Below are 23995 nucleotides of genomic sequence, written 5' to 3'. Positions count from 1 at the left end.
TATATGTTTTTATGAATATGGCTTTGGTAATGATTTTAAAGAAGAAATTTTGGTACGAATTTTTGGGACGTTACAGTCACTCGAACTATTTGCAACCTTTTTACCCTTTCGTTTTGCTTGGTCTTTTCCCATGAGAAGACTAGGTCTTGGAACCTCAATAGACCATTTTTTGTTGAGGTCCACCCTAACATGTGCATATGACGATTTGCTTTGAGTGGTTTTGAATGTTTTGGTTCTTTTAGAACCACTCGTGAATGATTCCAAAAAATGGTTAAAATTTTGAAGGAGGTTGTGTGTTAAAAAATTAAATAGTTGTTGGGATTTATAATGGTTGAAAAGGGGGTAAAATAAGATTTTAATGAAAGAAAAAATGAGTAAATTTTTGAAAATAAAAGGTATATTTGTTGAATTTTTGAAATATGGAATATTCTCTCTCATCGGAAAGTCGTTACCAAGTATAGGGTTCCAAGCGGCGAGTTCAAAGCCGGTTTTTGCTGAGTCCATTTCACACCTACCGAGCTTGTGTCGAGTCCATGTTACACCCGTCGAGCTTGTCCCTAATGACCATGCTACTAGAGGTTACAATTGTCGACCCAACTAGTAACCCGACAAGAAAATAAACAAGTCTGGGTTAAGATTTCTGACCTGCTAATCTATTTATTTTATGGGTTGGATTAGATGTTTGGGTTTGCGGGTCAACCCACCAACCCGACTATATATATTATTTTAAAAAATAAATTATATTTATGAATTAATAGAATCTAGTCGATATATGACGTTAGAATTTTTTTTTTTTCAAATATGTTGCTTATTAAGTTATTATGTTAGAGTGATATTTGGTTGTTCATTTCATTCTAATCAATGTAAAATGGTAATTATTAATTAATTTACAGACACGTATAATTCGTATAAATTTAACATGTGAAAAGTTACCCAAAAATAACCCATCGACTCTTTGACCAGAAATCGACCTGCGAATCCGCAAACCGATATACTTAAACAAATTATGTGGGTTGGATTGGGTTGATGTTTTCAACCTGCCAACCCATATATTATATAGGTTGGGTTGGATGAATGTATTTTGACCTGTCAACCCGAACCCAACCCCATTGCCATGCCTACATGCTACTCAACCCTTTGGACCTATGTATGTGTCGGAATCAGAGCTTGCTTAATTCTAAGGTTGCCTTGTAATTTTTTGAAAATTATTCTTCTCCTGGTACATGGGCTCTTGTTGTAGGGATCATGTGCATGAATTGTTTAGAGTCAAACTTGTGGAAAACTTATCCTTGGATGGAAAGGTTCTAAGTTGGTATGATGAATTTGTTGTTATTAACCAAGAGAACTAGGATCTATACGAGGAATTCTGTAACAACCATGATTTATGCCAATTTAAAACTTTTTAAACATCCAAAAACCATGAATTACAAAGTGTTTTCAAAATCTTTTCATATCAGAGTTCCCAAAAATCCCAAGTCGTAAAATGTGAGGATGTGTACATCACGTCTTTGCCTTCCCGCGATCCTCAGAAGTACCTGAAACAAAACTTATAAATGTAAGCTCGAAGGCTTAGTGAGTTACTCCCAGAATACCGATACACACATACAGTCCATATACAATGACAACAAACCTAGATATTTTGGCCTGATTGAAAGAAAATGAACCATAATTTTCGATTCTAACTGCTATGTCTTTGTTTTACCAACAATTTAAACTTCTACGACAACTTTGGAATCCATATTATTTTTCGTGGTAAGGTCATATCGAAATGAAGGTCATGGCTATTGTTGAATCAACGAAGGCATACGTTTGTTTAAGGATTATTTGAACAATGTTGAAAGGATACATAATTTATATGTTGAAGAATTCATACCTAAAGAAGCAATTACACTCGGGATACAAAAGTAGATGGTAGTGAAATTGAGGAGGACATCACCCAAAAATGTTTGGAATAAATAAACTCTGGTGGGAAGCTGCCGTCTTTGCAAACTAAAAATAAAGTATTTTCAATTTATGTGTCTATGTTATTGTATTTTTTTTCTCTACCGTTTTATTTTTTATTTAAAATTAATTATAACAAAAGTATAACTTTGATCATAATTAACTTAGATTTAAAAAAACCGGATATACAAATATCCCATTAAAAAAATATGTTTGTACCGTTATTCAAATTCGCACATAATAGATCCGGTTTTCCCTACTCCAAACCCGAATAATTAAAGAACAAATTTTTCAGTATAAAAAAAAAAAAAATTGAAAAAACAAAATTTTTAATTTCCAGGTTGGATATGATATTTGTACACATCTGATGTAGACATGCACAAAAAGACCGTCTCGGGTCGGACACGAAAAAAAAAAAAAAACAAGATCGAACCGGTCTAAAATGAGATTGGACCGAAAAAAGACTAATTCTGAAAAAGACCAACATCGAACTGACCCAAAACCGTCCGGGACTGTTTCGAGACCGACCCCAACAAAGTTTATAAATATATCATTTTTATTTTTATGTTAATTACAAAAATTTTAATCACACATTATCTAACTACTTTCATTTATTTTTATTTTATTAAACTTAAATGTATCATTTTTAATAAATCTTAATATATTATTTTGATGTTAATCACATATTTGCTAATGGAAAATTTGAAAAACGAAACAAAAAAAAAACACGGAAAAACTGTGAGTCCGAACCTTCAAAGATCAAGTTCAGCTGAAGAAAAAACCAAAAACCGATCCGTAACTTGCCTTTTACAAGACCTTCACAGGGAAAAAAAACGGACCGTTTTAAAGACAAACCTGAGAGTAGAGCTGACAAAAACTGACCCAACTCACTAACCCAACCCGAACCCAACCCAAAATTAGCAGGTTGGGTTGAGATTTTCAACCCATTTATGTTAAATGGATCAACCCGTCTAACCCATTTAATTAAATAGGTTGGGTCGGGTAAAAACTATCAACCCGTTTTCAACCCACCAACCCATTTAACTTTAATTTATATTAAATATAATAATTATTAAAATATTATCATGTATTAATCTATGTATTAGTTTATAAATTACAATGTTTGTATTATTATTTATGTTTTAAAAAAATAAAATCCTAATTTCTACCTTTTTGCTTGACACCGACAACACTAACCACTCTAAAAATCTTTTAGAAATTACATATCTTTAATGTTATTTGAATAATTTCTTTATATATGTGAATTGTGATTGTGCTTTTGTCATACATTGAAATTTTATTTAAGTCTATAACTAATTTAAGTGGTGTAATCTTTAGTTAAATTATTTATTCTTTTTATTTTAAATGGGTCAAACCAAATTTAACCAATTTATTTAATTGGTTGGTTTGGGAATTACATAAACGGGTCAACCCGGTGACAACCCATTTATCTGAAAGGTTGGGTTGGGTTGGAAATATCAACCCATTTAAATAAACTGGTTGGGTTGGGTTGAAATTTTCAACCCAATTAATAAATGGATTGAACCCGAACCCAACCCAAATCGACCCATTGCCACCTCTACCTGGTAGAGAGCCCGATATAAAAGTCTCTAATTTGATGGATAGACATTTTAGGTTTTTAGCCATGGCAGTATCGGCCCAAAAGGCCCAAAACCTCGTCCAAAGGACCGTTTAAAAAATCGAAGTTGACCTTGGCCGGCAATAATCTCTTTAAAGTGCACCCGCAGCGCACGTTAGAACGGAGGAGGCTTATTTGAAATTCTCCCGTCCGGCACAAACAAACGTGACAACCTTATGTAACAACCTGGTCCCACCACAAACATTTCAAAATTCAAAAGCACCCAAAAACGAGGGAGAAATCTGTAACATTTTTTATTTATCAAGGACCTGGTTTGAAAAAATATATAACTAAATCTTCTTAAGCAAAAATCAAATCTAGAGAGAGAGAGAGATGAGAACAAAGCTGTAGATGTAGAGAGAGAGGGAGATTATATGTACAGAGAGAGAAAGCGCATGGTTGATGACGATGGACCGAGAAAAGGAAAGAGAGACGGAGCTAGAAAGTGCGATGTATACCAACTGTTTGTTGTTAGGGCTTGATCCGTCGATCATCGGAGTCGGAGCAAATAACGGTACTCCTCGGGTGGGGTTATTTCGACACTCCAACCCTAAATTGGGTGAACAGCTTCTATACTTCATATTGTCCTCTCTCAGAGGTCCAAAAGTACGCTAACAAACGTTTCTCGTTTGGTTTCTAATTACATTTCATCTACAATTACGATCTGTAGCTTTTGGTTGATCTGACATTGAGATCGATCTTTCAGGATTTTGATAGAGTGTGGCCGATTTTTGATTCTACTCAATCTCGCGATTTTCGGAAGGTAATTTTCTTTTCAATTTTACGATTCAAGCAATTTAATAGTAGGTTTGATGTTACATTTTGGGGGGGGTTTTGTTTGTTATTAGGTCGTACAAAGCATCATAAGTGAGCTTGAATCACAAGGGGCGCTTCCGAGAAGTAATTCGAGGGTTTCATCGCTGGCTACATGTTGCGGACCAAGGTCGGTTGGCTACAAAATTTCCCTTCTGTCTCTCTATGGATGTAATTATAATTTCACTACGATTTAATTGTGCTCAATACATAAGACATGATATTAACCCTTTGATTATGTGCTATTCTCCACAAAGCTTATTGAAGAAATTGAGGGGCAGGGTTAGATAAGACAGATTATGCTATATATGTTGTGACTTGTGAGCACTTGTGGCAAAAGTGTGATGTTGGATTAAGCTATTGGCATTAGTCCCTTAACCCAAAAAGTTTGAATGAATACCATATCCAGCAATATCTTGCTGTGCTTGGTTGTTGTAATCGTGTGCCTAGCCTTCCTTTCTGTAATTCATACAGAGATATTTAGAGTGGACAAAATAAAGAGCAGAGAATTGTAATCGTATGTTCTGTGGGGGTGGAAATAAATGATAATCTTGCACTAGAAATAACTGTTAGCTAACTGCTATACATCATTACAAGCAGTGCCTCTCTCTTTATAAGGTATATCTGATATTATCTTCAGTTTCTTCAGAAGTAGTTGCATGGAAGACACTCTAATATTCTCTTAATCAAACCTTATAAAGTCATATTGTGTGGGTGCTAATTCAAATTTGTTAATGTCACTTCATCTGCATGGAAAAACAAAAATAGTAATCTGATATGATTAATGATAATTGCAGATTCGTGGAACTGTTATGGCAGCTTTCTTTGCATGCTTTGAGAGAAGTTCATAGACGTACATATGCAGCTGATGTAGTCTCAAATCCACTACCCGCTTCACTAACCGATGTAGCTTTCTCACATGCAGCCACTCTTCTTCCCGTAACAAAGGTACATTATACTTACATTTTCGATCTTATTATACATAAAGTTTATCTGAAAACACCTAAATTTACCTACTTTGATGGATTTTTTTTATCAAAGGTTTGATGTTCATTTTTAGCATCCTATTTTTATACCCAATATAATTCATAAGTGAGAATGTGGTAAGTCTTAAGTTTAAGTATTATGAGGTCAATGGTAAAATAAAAGCACAATACATGGTAGAGAAATGTTAACAATATAAATTTTCAACTATCTATACAAAAGGAGACAATTTTTCATATAAATTTATCAAACGAAACGATTCGGTATGGTCAACATAAATGTTGACTTCTACTCTGTTTGTATGACCACGACCTCTTCAGCCACAATCCACCCATTACACTCCTGCTTCAAAGAAGGTGCACATCCCTTCACCAAAAATAACACAATGTAAGAAATAGCAACCATTTGCTTATATTATGGCATCTTACTTTCTTTCATTTTTAGGGTTAATGTCATAAATGCTATTTCTTGCTTTTAACCTTTTTTCAATCTCCAAGAGTATGCGCCATTTTTGCTCTTCTCTTTCCGGGGAGATTGAATTACATTATCCCCCTAGACTATTGTACATTTTACCTGTAGTCCTCGGCTAGATGAATAATTACTATAAAGTTGTCTATTTAATTATTTTTATTTTAAATAATAAAATCCCTACATATTGGCCTTTTAATCGATTTAGTCCCTATATATATTTTTTATTCAACTAAGTCCCAAAAACCGGTAATCGTATTCAATTTAACCCCTTGACCCGGTCAACAAGTCATCCAACTTTCGAAAATTACATTTTTGGCCCAAATTTCAAAATTTATTACAAATTTGGTCCAAAATTTACACTTTTGGTCCAAATTTTAATTTTTTTTTACAGATTTGGTCTAAAATCGCAGATGGGCTTAATCCATCTCTGATTTTCATGGTTATATTTGTAATTTGGATTTTCTTTTTTACTATTTGCCACAAAGTAATTAAGAAATTTAGTTATATTTGCAATTTTTTTTCTTCAATAAAATATCAGGAAACACAATTATTTAGCCGAGGGACTAAAGGTGAAATTTTACAATAGTCTAGGGGGTTATGTAATTCAATGATTCCCCGGAAAGAAAAGAGTAAATGAGCGCATACTCTTCAGCCTTCTCGTACAACCCAACCCAACCCGTCGAGCTCGCGGCCGCCGCCACCGCCTTCTGATCTTGCTTTTATCCGTTCAAATTTCTTTCAGGAGAAGCATAGTTCGAAGATATATCCGTAAAGCTCCCAGCTGTTTTGGCATCTTCTCAATCACCCAAAACGGTATATGCTTATATCTTCATGGACCTCCAATTAGTTTACATTAAGTTAATTACTCTTCTGTTGACATTAGAACATCACATCTCTCTTAATTTCATAGGCGGTTTTCGTTTAGGGTTTTGTGCATGGACCACTGTATATTTTGCTCGTTCTTTACCATTACACATATTTTGGTGCTTGTTGATTCACAATTCACAAATCTTCTCAAGTTTCTATATTTGTACTAGTTCTCACTGTCGATTTAAGTTTGTCTACAGAATTACAATCGAAATTACATATTGAGTGATTATGCTTGTTCTTGTTCTAATTGTATCACGTCGCATTTACTTTGTTCAAGATGGGGGAAGTCATGCTAGGCATGCCAGGACTTTGGGCTGATGATAATTCTGAAGCAGCTGATCATTATACAACCAAAATTGGTGGAGTTCCTGTAAGTAAATCGAATACATTAGTGGGATTCATGTGATACGACAATTTATGCTGCTATATAACAAGTCTAATGCTTTTGCAGGATTGGCCTTTTCTCCATTCGATTATAAAACCTGATCTTCTTAAGTGTGATTCATGTGGAGAGAAACTATGTCTTGTGACTCAGGTTAATGTTAATTTCAAGTCATTGATTTTTATGATCTTAGATCTTTGAATGAAATTGAAGTGGTTTATAACTGTGCTTTATTTGCTTTAATTCCCAGATTTATGCTCCTATTTCCAGTACAACAATGACAACAGAAGAGCGTGTTATTTACATATTTTCTTGCATTGCAACAGCTTGTGAAACCAAGAGGTAGTTTATACTTATACAGTTATACTGTTTTGTTAAGTAAATATTAAATAATGCACAAATCATAATTACTCAAAAATCTTTCTTCATATACAGATGGCGTGCTCTTCGTGTTCAGAGATCTTCCACTGATAAAGATTTAAACCCTTCATCCCATGATTCTGTTGCATCACCATCAACCACTAAGTTGCAAGATGATCCATGGGCATTCAATGATGAAGAAGAAGATGATGATGATGAAATAGATCTTGATGCCATATGTAAGGCCCTTAATGAAGCCACAACATTAGCTTCAGCTTCCAAAACGAAAAAGCAGAATACTTTATCTGATTCAATTGAAAACCCCTCACCTATAAGCCTAAGTAGATCCATTGATGACAAGACACCAGGTATGACTACTTTTCCGAGAAAAATGTTAAAACTTTTATATTTTGGGTAAATAAAAGAATGGTTTTATCGGTTGCAGTGCTACCATGCTTTTATATATATCCTAAGGAGGAAAATTATTTAGAGGACGCTGCTGCTCTCAATAAGAGTGAATCTAAACATAAAATCGAAGAGAAGAAAGATGATGATAATGATGAGAAAGAATCATGGATAGGGGAAAGTTATGAGTATGATAGAACCCTACATGCTGACAAAACTTATCTTAAATTCAAGAAACGATTGGATGTGTATCCAGAGCATTGTTTCAGGTGTACTTAAATTGTTATGAAAGATGATGAAAAGGGTGTTTTTTTTTTTTAATTATTATAATTGTTGAGTTTGTGTGTGTGTGTGTAGATACTCATATGGTGGGAAGCCACTTTTGGCAACTTCAGAAGCAGGGGATCCTGGAAGATGTTTGTTGTGTGGTGAAATAAGGCACTATGAAATGCAGCTTATGCCTCCATTGTTATATTTTCTACAGGAAGCATCAAAGAATCAGTCATTGGAAAATTGGGATTGGACAAGTGTAATTGTGTATACTTGTTCTAAGGTAAGTTCACTTCATACAAAGTTTCTTTACCAAATTTGTATAGAAAAGGGAGATTGAAAAAAGGTTAAAAGCAAGAAATAGCATTTATGACATTAACCCTAAAAATGAAAGAAAGTAAGATGCCATAATATAAGCAAATGGTTGCTATTTCTTACATTGTGTTATTTTTGGTGAAGGGATGTGCACCTTCTTTGAAGCAGGAGTGTAATGGGTGGATTGTGGCTGAAGAGGTCGTGGTCATACAAACAGAGTAGAAGTCAACATTTATGTTGACCATACCGAATCGTTTCGTTTGATAAATTTATATGAAAAATTGTCTCCTTTTGTATAGATAGTTGAAAATTTATATTGTTAACATTTCTCTACCATGTATTGTGCTTTTATTTTACCATTGACCTCATAATACTTAAACTTAAGACTTACCACATTCTCACTTATGAATTATATTGGGTATAAAAATAGGATGCTAAAAATGAACATCAAACCTTTGATAAAAAAAATCCATCAAAGTAGGATACGTTTTTCTTCGGTTCTTAAATTATTTTGCAGAAAGTTGTTCAATTTGGTATTATTGATCTCACAAAAGGCAAGTCTCATGTCTCTTTTAGCATATCCATTGAGTTTAATAGTTTATTGTTCATATTTGTTTTTTTTTTAAATGTTAAATCTTGTTTTAATGAATGCAAGTCAGTAGGAAGTAAATGTGCAAAAAAAGAAAAATACTAAATATGGGATGATCATGGTTATTTCAAGTCAAAATAAAATTCTAAAGTAACAAATGCTAAATTTAAAAGATAAACACTTGTAATGCATAATACATATTATACTTCCCAAATAAGTAACCAAAAACTAACCTCATCCCCAAATAAATTACATATTAACTAACATCAATAAATTATGATTATAGTGTCTTGATTTTTAATTATACATTATAGAGAGTCGGTTAATATTTAGTCATTATTTTTATATTCGTATCGATTTTGAACTACAAAAACTATATTCAAATAATACAAATGAAATGTAACATATACGATGGTAATAATGCAAAAATAAGCTTCAAATTTGGTTTGATACAAAAAAATACTCTAAAACTTATTTATAAAAGCAACAAGAAATAACAACGAACTTTCAAAAAGAAATTATTGCAACTAACTTTTAAAAACTATCAAGAATGTATAATATAGGATGATAATAATGCTTAAAAACACCGAGTTTGGTCTGATGCGAAAAAAGTAATTTTATATGAAAGTAGAATTGCAGTAATACTTAGAGAACCTATATGTTTTTTATCTGATACAAAAGTGGTCGAAACATACTTCTAAATTGGCAAGAAATAGCAATGAACTTTTAATTCATCTTGAATAACCATTTAATAGATATATGTGAAAGATATGAATACTCAGCAGTTAAAACCATAGACCTTACTCAAACGTCCGCAAATGTCTTGAGTAAACATTCATTTTTCCATTATTTTATCATTGTCATAAAATAAAAATAAAAAATCATCATTTGTTTAAATTGTTTTAATTCGTCTCATAATAACAAGTAAGTTGTGTGCCAATTATGTATTTTGACATTTTCAATGAGTTATGGGCAATATCTAAATCGAGCAAGCATAAATGTTTTTATATTTCTTTGATAGAGTTTTTTTTATATTTAATATTGTATGTGTGTGTGTGTGTGGGGGGGGGGGGGGGGGGGGGTTATGTGGTTCATTTCAAATAAACATAAATAAGTTGCTATTTTTTAAAATAAACAATTCTATTTCGCAATATAACCATAAAATAACAATGTATTTTGAAAGTGCACTGTCAAACGTTGGATTATACTTGCGTAGACCCGTTTTGCGCATGGTTAATTATATATAGATGTTTCTGGTGTCACAAGTAAAAAAGGTCTGAAGGTACTTTATGGAAATGAAGGTCGTTTAACTAATAAAACAAAAAATATTGTATACAAAGAAGTCCTTCAACGAGTATATATATATTTACCAACCTTAGTGTATTTTATACACATTTCAATAATATCAATAACCCTTATTTTTTTATAATTATTCTGCAATATCTATATACATTTATATTTTATTTATGCGTTTCCCGCGTTTAACGCGGGTCATAATTTAGTTTTTACTAAACACCAAACCTTAAACTCTAACTCCATAACCGTAACTCATAAATGCGAAACATAAAATCTATACTCTCAATAAACTATTTGCTGATACACAACATATTCTGTAATTAACATGTTTCTAAAACATAATCATTTATCGAAAGAGGACTGCTTGCTAAAATAAATAAAACGTATGTTTTTTAATTTAAAAAGACGACATTAAAATTTAAAAAAACAATACGACTTAATATTCAAAGTTAAAAGCTAACACCATTTTTAAATTAGATGAAACAATATTAAAATATTAAAAATGAGCAATATTTGACATAATTTTATGTTTATTTTGTTACAAAGCTAACTTATATTGGATTAGATAACTTATTTTTACTAAACACCAAACCTTAAACTCTAGGTCCATAACCGTAACTCATAAATGTGAAACACAAAATATATACTCTCAAAGAAAATATTTGTTAATGCTTGGAATCGAATATGTTATCATGAAACATAAATGATATATTTTTACACAATGGATCCAACATATGAAAACACATATCTCATTCCCATACACAAAAAACGATGAATACAATAAAAAGAATACATTGTTCGTAAAAGAAAAACAAATCATTGAATTGAAACTAATCACCATTTAATTTTTAAAAGAAAATTTTAATCATCCGTCGCTTCGCGCGGGTAAACGGCTAGTGTGTGTGTGTGTGTGTGTGTGTGTGTATATATATATATATATATATATATATATATATATATATATATATATATATTGGTCCAGAATCAATCATACATGCACACAATATATAATGAAAAAAAAATAACCTAACCATATATATATATATATATATATATATATATATATATATATATATATATATATATATATATATATATATATATATATATATAGGGTTAGGTTCATTTGAGACCACCTATATTTTGTGAGACCGTGAGACACATTTTTTTTATTTTTTTTATTTATTATTTATTTATTTATTAATTTTTTTTAGTTAATTCAAGTTCCGAAAATAATATTTTAAAAAAAGAATTTTTGGATTTTACCATTTATTTTTCATTTTAAAATTATTTTTTAGAATATGTCAGTGTAATATTCTATTAAATATTTCACGTATTTTTCAAAAAAAATGGAATTTATTTTTATTTTTTTTTATTTTTTTTTACTTTTTTTTAGTTAATTCAAGTTCCGAAAATAATATTTAAAAAAAGAATTTTTAGATTTTTCCATTTATTTTGCATTTTAAAATTATTTTTTAGAATATGTCAGTGTAATATTCTATTAAATATTTCACGTATTTTTCAAAAAAAAATGGAATTTATTTTTATTTATTTTTATTTATTTTTACTTTTTTTTAGTTAATTCAAGTTCCGAAAATAATATTTAAAAAAAGAATTTTTAGATTTTTCCATTTATTCTGCATTTTAAAATTATTTTTTAGAATATGTCAGTGTAATATTCTATTAGAATATTTCACGTAGTTTTCAAAAAAAATGGAATTTATTTTTATTTTTTTAGTTAATTCAAGTTCCGAAAATAATATTTAAAAAAAGAATTTTTAGATTTTTCATTTATTCTGCATTTTAAAATTATTTTTTAGAATATGTCAGTGTAATATATTATTATAATATTTCATGTATTTTTCAAAAAAAAAAACGGAATTTTTTTTAGTTAATTCAAGTTTCAAAAATAATATTTAAAAAAGAATTTTTGGATTTTTCCATTTATTTTGCATTTTAAAATTATTTTTAGATTTGGTCTCACGGCCTCACAAAATTAGAATGGTTTCAAATGAACCTGAACCTATATATATATATATATATATATATATATATATATATATATATATATATATATATATATATATATATATATATATATATATATATATATATAGGGTTAGGTTATATTGTTTCCAGTAACTATTGTGTGCCAGAATGCACAGATCTGGACCATCGGATGAATAGAATCAACAATCATGATCTGAGGGTCTATGATATTACAATAGGGTAGCATGTATCATATAATCACACAATTTTTATCAAAAGGGTATTTTGGACAATTAACTACATTTATAAAAGGAAATTTTTGGAATTTTAGGGATGATTAATTATCCTAATTTATAAAATCTGAATTTTTTAATTAATTTAATTTGAAATTTTACCGATTTTATTCTATCAGAATATTTTTTTTGTTAGAATAATACTATTTCAGCATTTTATTCTAACAGAATATTACTGAAGAAAAACAAAATTCATGAATAAGATGGTCAAATAACAAACATTCTAATATATTCTTATACATCCGAACTTAAATACAAATTCATACATATTCTTACAGACTAAAAGTCTTATACATTTTAATATAGTTATAAAAATTCTAAAAAAAATATAAACAAAAATGAATAACATTCTTAAAAAAAAATAACAACATTCCGCTAGAATACTATCGTGTGCCGTGTTTTTTTCTTGAATTCTTGAATTCTGAAAGAATATTGTTGTTTTTGGATGTTGAATCTTGAAATTCTGAAAGAATATTGTTGTTTTTCTTCATTCTTTGAGAATGAAGTATCATATATCTTTTTTTCATAAGTTTCCTCATCATTTCTGCTTCATCCTAGCAACTGCACCTTAAACATACAAATAATTAATTGAAATTCTTTCAGAATACAACAAAGATATTCTTACAGAATAAACTATTCTTGCATAATGGTTTTAAATATTCTAAACAGGAATAAAAGTAATTTAATAGGATACCTATAATCAACATGAACATAAGTGGAATTATCATAAGTTCACCTTGATGTAAACCAATGACATGAATCCATGTATCTTTCAGAATGTATCTCTACATTTGTTTATTCCTTTCTCTTTCCAGCAATCCAATAAATTAAAAGAAGTTCATACAACTATGATTTAAAAAATGAAACAACATGGATGAAAAACTTGAAATTGAAATACATACATATATGTGTGGGTTTAGATCAATTTCTAAAATGTCTCAAATTTGTGAAAATCTCTTATAAACCCTTAATCAAATCTTCACCTTAACTTGATTAAAAAAATCAAATACCAATAGCAAAGATTGATGTTACTCAGGTAATTAACAAATAAGGAGTTAATAAAACAACAAAAAACCATATCAAAAGGTTTAATGAAGAAAATAAAAGAAATACTCTTTGAGGCATTTCTACAAACACCTGGCGTGCAACATAGAAATCAAAATTTCTTTCAGACCATTTTTACAACAAAGCTGCCAAATTCTCTTTGAGGTATTTCTACAAACATCCATAGATTCTTAATCAAACGAACACCTATGTAATTCTGCCAAATCAAACAAGAACAAAAAGAAAAGAAGGAGCCTTTACCTATTGATTGAATCATTGTGATTACTCTTGATTCAACAAGATCAATTTTAATTTCATTTTAAGATATCAAGAGTCTTTAAAGCTTACTATGTGCGAAAATTATGGGGATAAAAGTTGAAGAATACAAACTGAAAAGGAGGCGATTACCTGTAGTAATATCTCTTTCGATGTTTCTTTTTCTTTCGATTTGTTGCCTGCAATGGTGGATTCTGGTAGGAAAAAACTTGGTAACGTCAACATTCTTAAAAGAATTTTGATTGTAAAATAAGAAATTAGGTTTAAAAAATAGAAATTGAGTTCAAGAACATACCAGGACTAGGATGTTGGTGTACGACGGAAGCTATAAACCTATTTCAGTGATGGAATACGAAGCCGACGATGGAGAGGGAGGAAGAAGGTGATGGTCGGCTGGCAAAGGAGCGGCAGTGAAGTTGCCTGTTGAGGTGAGGGTACAGATTTTTGAAACCGATCGTTTGAAGATAAAGATGGGAAAAGAATAGGGTTTAGGAAATTAAAGAATTACCATAATTAAATATGCATAGATTACTATAATACCCTTAAATTATTTATTTAATGATTTATTATTTCCTCAATTCCTATTGGTGCATTCAGTCACACAATAGTTATCAAAAACATTTGAACCTAGCTCTCTCTCTCTCTCTCTCTCTCTATATATATATATATATATATATATATATATATATATATATATATATATATATCCTAATAAATGAAAATGACTTTGCCACATGTCCTATTCTCATTCATTTGGACACATGACATTTTCTAGAAATTTTAAAATTTTCTATTTTCCACTTGTCATTTTATTGTATTTTTGATTTTATTAAATTAAAATCCACATTTAATATATAAGGTAATATATATGTAAGGTATTTATTAGAAAATGGTTTATATATGTAATGTATCTAATGCATTAAAGTCTCATTAATTTTAATAATTCAAAAAATTTCTTATTTTTCTTATAAATTTAAAGTTTTCAAATTGTTAAAATTTTATATTTAATTTTTTTTTAAATAAACCCATGTAATACATTAAGGGTCAAACATTATCTAGTTTTCTTGATAAAACGGCCTCTTTGCCCTTTGCCTCCATGGTCTTGGACTTATACAAATGAAATGGGCCACTATGAAATGTACTTTATTTAACCCATATATATAAATAAGAAGCGCCCACAGCAACCCAAGCACACAACTAAAACCCTCTCCCCTCGTCATCGTTACTACGTTAGTTTTTCTCTTTTGCTCAGTCAAGATGGGGAGCAATCAAGCTGCATTCTCCTTCCTCACTAATATAGTACGTGCGACCTTTGGCCTCGGCACTGCCGTCACGGTTGTGAATTCATCCCTATATACCGTCGACGGAGGCCAACGTGCCGTACTTTTCGATCGTTTTCGTGGAGTCATTGACGACACCGCCGGTGAAGGCACTCATTTCCTCATTCCATGGCTCCAAACACCCTACATATTTGATATTCGTACGAGGCCCCACACTTTCTCTTCGATCTCTGGGACCAAGGATCTACAGATGGTTAACCTAACTCTTCGGGTGCTATCTCGCCCCGACGTAAACCGATTGCCCGCTATTTTTAAGACATTAGGTCTTGAATACGACGAGAAGGTTCTTCCGTCGACCGGAAACGAAGTTTTGAAGGCTGTTGTTGCTCAATTTAACGCCGATCAGCTTCTCACCGAACGTCCGCGCGTTTCGGCTTTGGTTCGTGATACTTTAATCCGCAGAGCTAAGGATTTTAACATCGTACTTGATGACGTTGCGATTACTCACTTATCGTATGGCGCTGAGTTCTCCAAGGCCGTGGAGCAGAAGCAAGTGGCGCAGCAAGAGGCTGAAAGATCAAAGTTTGTTGTCGCTAAGGCGGAGCAGGAGCGGAGGGCTGCCATTATCAGGGCGGAAGGAGAGAGTGAATCAGCCAAGCTGATTTCTGATGCTACAGCTGCTGCTGGTATGGGATTGATCGAGCTTAGGAGAATCGAGGCATCAAGGGAGATTTCTTCAACATTAGCCAGGAGCAACAGTATCATGTACCTTCCAAACAGTGGCAGCCAAATGCTTCTAGGGCTTAATCCTTCTCGTTGAATAAGTAATTTATTATACCATTAGTTTTGTTTAATTTGCTTCTAAGATTTGCTACAATCACTATTATCAGACTACTTTTAGAGCTTGTAGGTGCATCCAATTGAAGTTTTTCTTTTGAGTTCTTTTTTCATAAGAAGTTCGAATAAAAATCTCTACGTAAATTAATGACCCATGCAGCTCCTGCAAATCCAAGCTTTACTGTTAGTATGAATGTATTTTCACTGTTATTTGTTAGTTATATTAATTATATGACATATGCTCTCGTAATTTCCGTGTTGGCTGGGGATGTTTTCACGATTTTGTTGGTATAACATTTGTGATCTATTGTTATAGATAGCTCAGTGCTCATGTAGTTCCTGATTCTTCGGTTGAAATTATGTTGAATGTTCATGGCTTGCGTTTATTGTGTGCTGAATGCTGCTCAAAGGACTTGTTTTGTTTCAAGGCTTAGTGAGTTTTCTGCCTACATGGATTGGCCTATCACTTGCGGCACACTTTAGATCTAGTCGATGCATGTCATGTTTTTTTATGAGGTAAAATCTCTCAATCTCTCTCTCTCTTTATATATATATATATATATATATATATATATATATATATATATATATATATATATATATACAGAATAAGATTGGACCAAAAGTCTTTTCATGTCTTCGGTCTTCATAAAAAATGATTATTTTTTAAAGCCTTCGGCTACATAAATGGCGGAGTTTGTGGCGGCAACATTGCCGCTGAAAATTGTGGGAAAAAAAATATCACATTAAGGTTAAAACTTAAAAAACGTCTTATAAAATTAAAAATTATTTTTTTTTGTCTTATGGAAAAAATAGACAAAAAAACCATTTTATGTTCTTTGTCTTTTGATAAATGAATTGTCTTTTTTTTCCTCAAATGTGTCCACAAACATAAGAGGTTAATAAGCAACTTAAAAAAAAAGGATAATGACTTGAAAGGGTAACGAACTTTTGACTTTTGTCACATTTAGTCACTAAACTTTTTTTCGTTATCTATTTGCCATTAAACTATTGAAACTGTTCATATTTTACCCTTATGACCGGCTGTTACCGGTCATAAAGGTAAAATGTGAATAGTTTCAATAGTTTAGTGGCAAATAGATAATGAAAAAAAGTTTAGTGACTAAATGTGAACAAAATCGAAAGTTCGTTTCCCTCTAAAAAGTTCAATGACTAAATGTGAACAAACTTCCTATTATATTATGTTTTAGCAAATTATTTATTTTTGTTTAATTGTAGCAACATTTGTTGATGAAGAAATCTATGAAATAAAAAAACAAAATGTAACATCCGGATTTCCAGGTATCATAATTTAAGTATTTTTCTTTTGAGTTAAGAAGAGAGACTCGACGAGTTGACGCCTCAACTCGTCGATTAAGGTCGCGACTGATGACTCGGATTAATGAATGGACTCGACGAGTCCGCATTGTTGGCAGAAACCCTAAATCTTTGGGCCCGAGCCATATTTAAAGGCACTTATGACCTTCAATTGCGACTACCTTTCCCATAAGTGAGAGCCCTAGCGAGCTTGAGTGTGTAGAGTGAAAGGAAGAGCTATCTCGAGCTTTTTGGTGTGATATATCTGGACCCTTCTAGGTCCAGAGAGCCGAGAATATGAAGCTTTAGTAGAGTAAACCTTGGGGTTCGAAGTTAGGAAGCATTTATGGGATTTTTATGATATATATAGTTATTTTCATCTTACACATAAATATGAAGTATTTTATATAAATTACATGCTATGTATGCATATTATTTGAATACTTGTTGTCTATGTTGGATGAACGATTTTATACATGTTTTAAAAGATTTAAACGGTATATTTATTTTATATCTACAAATATGTTGCGGATGAAACATGGGTAGATGAAATAGTTGGTGTGTGATGAAATAAAATGATGAGAGATAGGTGATGATAGAAAAGTGATGATAATTAGGTAAATCGATGATGATGAATATGTGATGTAGGATGAAAGGAGATACCATAACCTTAACCGACAATGTGGCGATGTAGTCATCTATCAGAGTATAGATGGCGACCACGGACTATTCTAGACAACTCAGTGGAAACACCAGCAGGCCCATAACCTGTAGGTGATGAATTACGAGTTCAGGCGATGTTGTAACTACGTATTCATGTGATGATACTCTAACCCCTTACTATGAATTACGAGTTCAGACGATGTTGTAACTACATATTCATAGGATGTCACAAATTCCGCATGTCAAACTAATGGTCATAATTCACATCAGTGAGAATGATTCATTTTTTTGTAAAACCAAACAGATTGGAAATTTTGATTTTTTATTTTGGAAAATGTCAAACCATTGGTTTTTTATTTCGGTTTTGGTTTTTTGTTTTTTTTAAATATATTTTCAGGGTTCTGTTTTTTTTTTTTTTTTTTTTTTTATTTCATAGATTTCTTCATCAATAAATGTTGCTACAATTTAACAAAAACAAATAATTTGCTAAAACATAATACAAGAGAAAGTTTGTTCACATTTAGTCATTGAACTTTTTAGAGGGAAACGAACTTTCGATTTTGTTTATATTTAGTCACTAAACTTTTTTTCGTTATGTATTTGCCATTGAACTATTGAAACTGTTCACATTTTACCCTTATGACCGGCAACAGCCGGTCATAAGGGTAAAATATGAACAATTTCAATAGTTCAATGGCAAATAGATAACGAAAAAAAGTTTAGTGACTAAATGTGATAAAAATCGAAAGTTCGTTACCCTTTCAAGTCATTATCCCAAAAAAACCTCATAAGTGTTAGAAAGTGTTAACCTAGATCTTTAGTTATCAAATTTCGTGATAAATATGAGTTAAGTGAATGAACCATTGTAATGGTTCATGAAAAGTTGTGTCGGTTATACCCAACCGTTAGTTTATCATATATATATATATATATATATATATATATATATATATATATATATATATATATTAGTCATATGTATTAATATGTGGTTGTTGTACGTATTGATCATATCAATAAAAAAGTCAATTTGGTGTGTATCTTATCTTCCATTTCAATTCCTTATCTTTATCCCCAACAAAGTGGTATCAGAACCGACAATTCTAAATCAAAGATATCTCGTTTCTTTCCTTAAAGATGGCTACAAACAATAGTCTTCATCAAACCCAATTACCACGATTGAGTGGTAAAAATTATCATCACTGGAGTATCTGGATGAAGGTTCTGTATGAATCCTTGGATCTATGGAGTATTGTGGATAAAGGCATCTCTCAACCAAAGACTCCTACTGCACATCAAGAAAACGATTTAAAGGAATTAGAAAAGAAGGGCAAGAATGCGTTATTTATGATTTACCAGTCAGTTGATGATCCTATCTTTGAAAGGATATCAGGGTCAAAATATTCTAAGGAAGCCTGGGATGCATTGCATAACACATATAGGGGACAAGATAGGGTCAAAGTAGTCTGTTTGCAAACCTTGTGGTGTGAGTTTGATGGGTAAAGAATGAAAGAATCAAAAATCATAGAAGAGTTTTACAATTGGGTGATCGCCTTGATGAATCAAATGAGATTGAATGAGGAAGATATTGAAGAGAAGAGGATTGTTTAGAAGATACTACGGAGCCTCACCCGCAAATTTGAATATGTGGTTGTAGCAGTAGACGCATCAATGGATTTATCTGCTTTATCATTGGAAAATCTCTTGGGGATACTTCAATCCCATGAATTTTGCATGCAAAACTTTGATGACAGGCCTGCAGAACAAGCTTTTCACTCACAAGTCTCTACAAAGGCAAAAGGTAAGGAGCATGCAAAATCTTTAGTAGAAACTCAATGTTTCTATTGTCATAAATTTTTAAATACAATGAAATACTGCAAGAAACGAATGGAGGATGAGAATGAGGATGTCAATTTCATATGTGGGAATGAAGTCAAGGAAGATGACAAAATGTTCATGGCTATTGAAGAACTTGAGATTTTGGTTGATGATGCATAGTGCAAAGATGGTGTATGTGACGATCTTGTGAAAGAAAGCAAGAGAGTATGTGTGCCCGTGGATGATAATTTCCATGGGGAAGTTCAAAATTTTGATGTTGAATGACGGATGATGCTTGAAGTTCAAATGCTTCAAGGTGTTGAATGCTTATGTAGATAATCTAGGTTAAGGGGGTGTGTTAGAAAGTGATAACCTAGATCTTTAGTTACTTAATTTCCTGATAAATATGTCAATTAAGTGAATGAACCATTGTGATGGTTCATGAAAAGTTGTGTTGGTTATACCCAACCGTTTGTTTCTCCTGTATATATATTAGTCATATGTATTAATATGTGGTTGTTGCACGTATTGATCATATCAATAAAAAAGTCAATTTTGTGTGTATCTTATCTTCCATTTCAAATCCTTATCTTTATCCCCAACAATAAGCCTTTTATTTTGTGAAATTTATCATTGAATAACTAAAATAGAGCAAATGATGCAATCGCTGATAGAGCTACTCCAATTCATTGCGATTACTTGTGAATTTAATCTTTTTGGCCTATTACAAATTATAATGTAATATAAAGTAATTCATTGTGATGCACATTTCCGGTTTTCAAACAAGGTTGGAACTGTTGGGTTTTATTAGTATCTATACTTTCTAATGGTAGCGGAAACAATCAAAGATTTACCTAAGTGTACATGTACCATAAGATCTAAGTTTTACTAATTAAAGTAACGAAATTTAAAAATACAAAAGAAGAATATTAACATCTTGGTTTTTCTTCTTGAGATCTTGTGAATGTCAGCATTTGCAATGCTCAAGTATTGCTCCAAATTAGTTTTCAAGTTGTCAATCTGGATCGCTATTCTACCTTTGTCATTGTAACACCCAGAATCAGAAAGACTAAGAAAGAAAGGAAAACCCTAAGTCAAGGGGTCAACTTGTCGAGTCCATAGGTGAACTCGACGAGTCGGAGCGGGATCCGGGTTATGGAATAAGTGACCGACTCGATGAGTCGGCAAGTGGACTCGGCGACTCTGGTCTGATCGAGGAAAGCCCTAATCCGAGGGTTTGCACCTTATTTAAAGGACCATATGTCCTCTCCTTAGTCCCCCTTGTCGGCCAGAAGCTTCTATACACGATTCCAAACCCTAAGTTGAGTGAGAGAAGGAAGAAAGTGAGTTTGGGGCTTTTGCAAGAGGAAGATTTAGAGGATTTGACCACTAAGGAGCTGGAGGATCCAACCCTTTTGTTGTGAGCATCAGTTTGAAGTTAACAATCTGTCACCTTGCCTTTGTTGCTTCTAGATCTTCTCATGGATGATGTTTTGGGGCCATTTTGGTATGATAAGGAGCCTTTTCGAGTTAGAAGTCCAGATCCGAGGTTGCTACTTTAGATCTAGGTGTGTCTTGGCCCAGAGACCCATAAAGTATCAGTTTTTGGTGTGTTGGTAAAGCATGTTTCCCCCAAACCCTAGCCCTAGAGTGTTTTAAGCCTATAGCTCCTAGGTTTCACGTAAAGTTTGCAACTTTACATGAGGAACAGACTTTGGAAGAGTGGATCTACAAGATGAAGCCCCTGTATGGCTCGAAAAGCCACGGTATGGATTAAGAACTGAAGCTACTCGGCGAGTCACATGGGTGGACTCGGCGAGTTGGATGAAGATAGGAAGGAACTCGACGAGTTGGAAGAGCAACTTGGCGAGTCTGTTGAATATTGTCATGGACTCGGCGAGTCTGTTCTTGGACTCGACGAGTTGGATCGCAGAACCTCAACCTTTTCTGGTTAAGACTTAGATCGGCGAGTTGAGTGGTGACTCAGTGAGTTGGACAGGATGGGACTCAGAGATCGTTGAACTCGACGAGTCAGCGGGGTGACTCGGCGAGTTGAGGTGTATTGTGAGAGTTTCAGAGCATAAGGACTCGGCGAGTCAACGGGTTGACTCGGCGAGTGGAGTCAGTCAAGAAGTTTGACTTTGACCAGGACTTTGACTTTGACAATAGTGGACTTAGTTGGCTTCTAGAGTTCTGTTTGGATCTAAGTGTTATGTATATTGATATTGGTAGCTCGGGGAGCTAGTGGAGCAGCGGTTCAGAGAATTGTTGGTCAGCGGTCAGAGGGTTATCAACAAAAGTTCAGCAATGCAGGTGAGTTTCCCTTTGTGTGAATGGGTATACGACCACAATGCCGACCCATGTAGTCATGAGTAGGAAGACCCGAGGGTTAGCCCTAGGCACTGTTTGCTTGTATGATATTCAGGACCAAGGTCCAATGTCGGGCGGGTGCCCAAGGAATGGTTTGCATGATAGAGTATACTTGTTGTCTATGTGATGCATGTATGTGCCTGGTAGGGAGGTGAGTGTGGGCAAGGTCCCGTATCTCACCAATAGCAGAGTATGGACGGCGTTCCATATCTCATTAGTAGCAGAGCAGGGGCAAGGCCCGAGATAGGTATGGAGTACGTGTGGGCGGGGGCCCGTATCTCATTTACAGTAGGAGCTTGGACGAGGTTCCATGACTCGCTAGTAACAGGATAGGGGCGAGGCCCAAGACAAGCGAGGCCTTAGGACAGGAATATAATAGGGTATGTTTAGTTATGTGTTATATGCTATTTTGTATTATGTGGTTAGTGGGCGGGGCCTAGAGACAGGCGGGGCCTAAAAGAAACAGATCTGTATCCGAGCGGGGCTCAAAGCCAAGCGGGGCCTGGAGTGGTGGGGCCGTTGTAGTGGGTGGGGCCCGAAGTAGCGGGCGAGGCCCGGAATAGCGGGCGTGGCCCAGTATGTGTAGTATGTGTTTATGCAGGGTATGTGGTAGGTTGGGGGAACTCACTAAGCTTCGTGCTTACGGTTTTCAGTTTTGGTTTCAGGTACTTCCGGTAGCGGAGGGAAGAGCTCGAGGTGATCGCATGACACACACCATTGATTAGTCAGTCTGGGATGTTTTACTCTGATAATGAAAATATGTTTTGGAAATGATACTCTGAATTTATGTTATGACTTATGATATGTTTTTATGAATATGGCTTTGGTAATGATTTTAAAGAAGAAATTTTGGTACGAATTTTTGGGACGTTACAGTCACTCGAACTATTTGCAACCTTTTTACCCTTTCGTTTTGCTTGGTCTTTTCCCATGAGAAGACTAGGTCTTGGAACCTCAATAGACCATTTTTTGTTGAGGTCCACCCTAACATGTGCATATGACGATTTGCTTTGAGTGGTTTTGAATGTTTTGGTTCTTTTAGAACCACTCGTGAATGATTCCAAAAAATGGTTAAAATTTTGAAGGAGGTTGTGTGTTAAAAAATTAAATAGTTGTTGGGATTTATAATGGTTGAAAAGGGGGTAAAATAAGATTTTAATGAAAGAAAAAATGAGTAAATTTTTGAAAATAAAAGGTATATTTGTTGAATTTTTGAAATATGGAATATTCTCTCTCATCGGAAAGTCGTTACCAAGTATAGGGTTCCAAGCGGCGAGTTCAAAGCCGGTTTTTGCTGAGTCCATTTCACACCTACCGAGCTTGTGTCGAGTCCATGTTACACCCGTCGAGCTTGTCCCTAATGACCATGCTACTAGAGGTTACAATTGTCGACCCAACTAGTAACCCGACAAGAAAATAAACAAGTCTGGGTTAAGATTTCTGACCTGCTAATCTATTTATTTTATGGGTTGGATTAGATGTTTGGGTTTGCGGGTCAACCCACCAACCCGACTATATATATTATTTTAAAAAATAAATTATATTTATGAATTAATAGAATCTAGTCGATATATGACGTTAGAATTTTTTTTTTTTCAAATATGTTGCTTATTAAGTTATTATGTTAGAGTGATATTTGGTTGTTCATTTCATTCTAATCAATGTAAAATGGTAATTATTAATTAATTTACAGACACGTATAATTCGTATAAATTTAACATGTGAAAAGTTACCCAAAAATAACCCATCGACTCTTTGACCAGAAATCGACCT

At 33.0% G+C, this 23995-nt stretch overlaps 2 protein-coding genes across 2 annotated transcripts; both read left to right on the top strand.

Annotated features, from left to right (window-relative positions):
- The first annotated feature begins 3879 nt into the window (after nucleotides 1-3879).
- LOC111889326 (uncharacterized) lies at nucleotides 3880-8845 on the top strand. Its single transcript, XM_023885463.2, has 11 exons — nucleotides 3880-4186; nucleotides 4287-4343; nucleotides 4429-4523; nucleotides 5191-5341; nucleotides 6996-7088; nucleotides 7170-7253; nucleotides 7351-7442; nucleotides 7536-7828; nucleotides 7906-8134; nucleotides 8223-8418; nucleotides 8595-8845. Exons 1-11 carry the CDS (start codon nucleotides 3983-3985, stop codon nucleotides 8670-8672), a joined length of 1572 nt encoding a protein of 523 aa, XP_023741231.2. The 5' UTR covers nucleotides 3880-3982; the 3' UTR covers nucleotides 8673-8845.
- Nucleotides 8846-14961: 6116 nt separating this feature from the next.
- On the top strand, nucleotides 14962-23063 carry LOC128132101 (prohibitin-3, mitochondrial-like). Its single transcript, XM_052768139.1, has 2 exons — nucleotides 14962-16570; nucleotides 22888-23063. Exon 1 carries the CDS (start codon nucleotides 15195-15197, stop codon nucleotides 16035-16037), a length of 843 nt encoding a protein of 280 aa, XP_052624099.1. The 5' UTR covers nucleotides 14962-15194; the 3' UTR covers nucleotides 16038-16570; nucleotides 22888-23063.
- Nucleotides 23064-23995: the final 932 nt, after the last annotated feature.

Source organism: Lactuca sativa, chromosome 2 (assembly GCF_002870075.4).
Source record: "Lactuca sativa cultivar Salinas chromosome 2, Lsat_Salinas_v11, whole genome shotgun sequence".
Taxonomy (NCBI): domain Eukaryota; kingdom Viridiplantae; phylum Streptophyta; class Magnoliopsida; order Asterales; family Asteraceae; genus Lactuca; species Lactuca sativa.
Note: the sequence above shows the minus strand (reverse complement) of the source record. Positions and strands in the feature narration are given on the sequence as shown.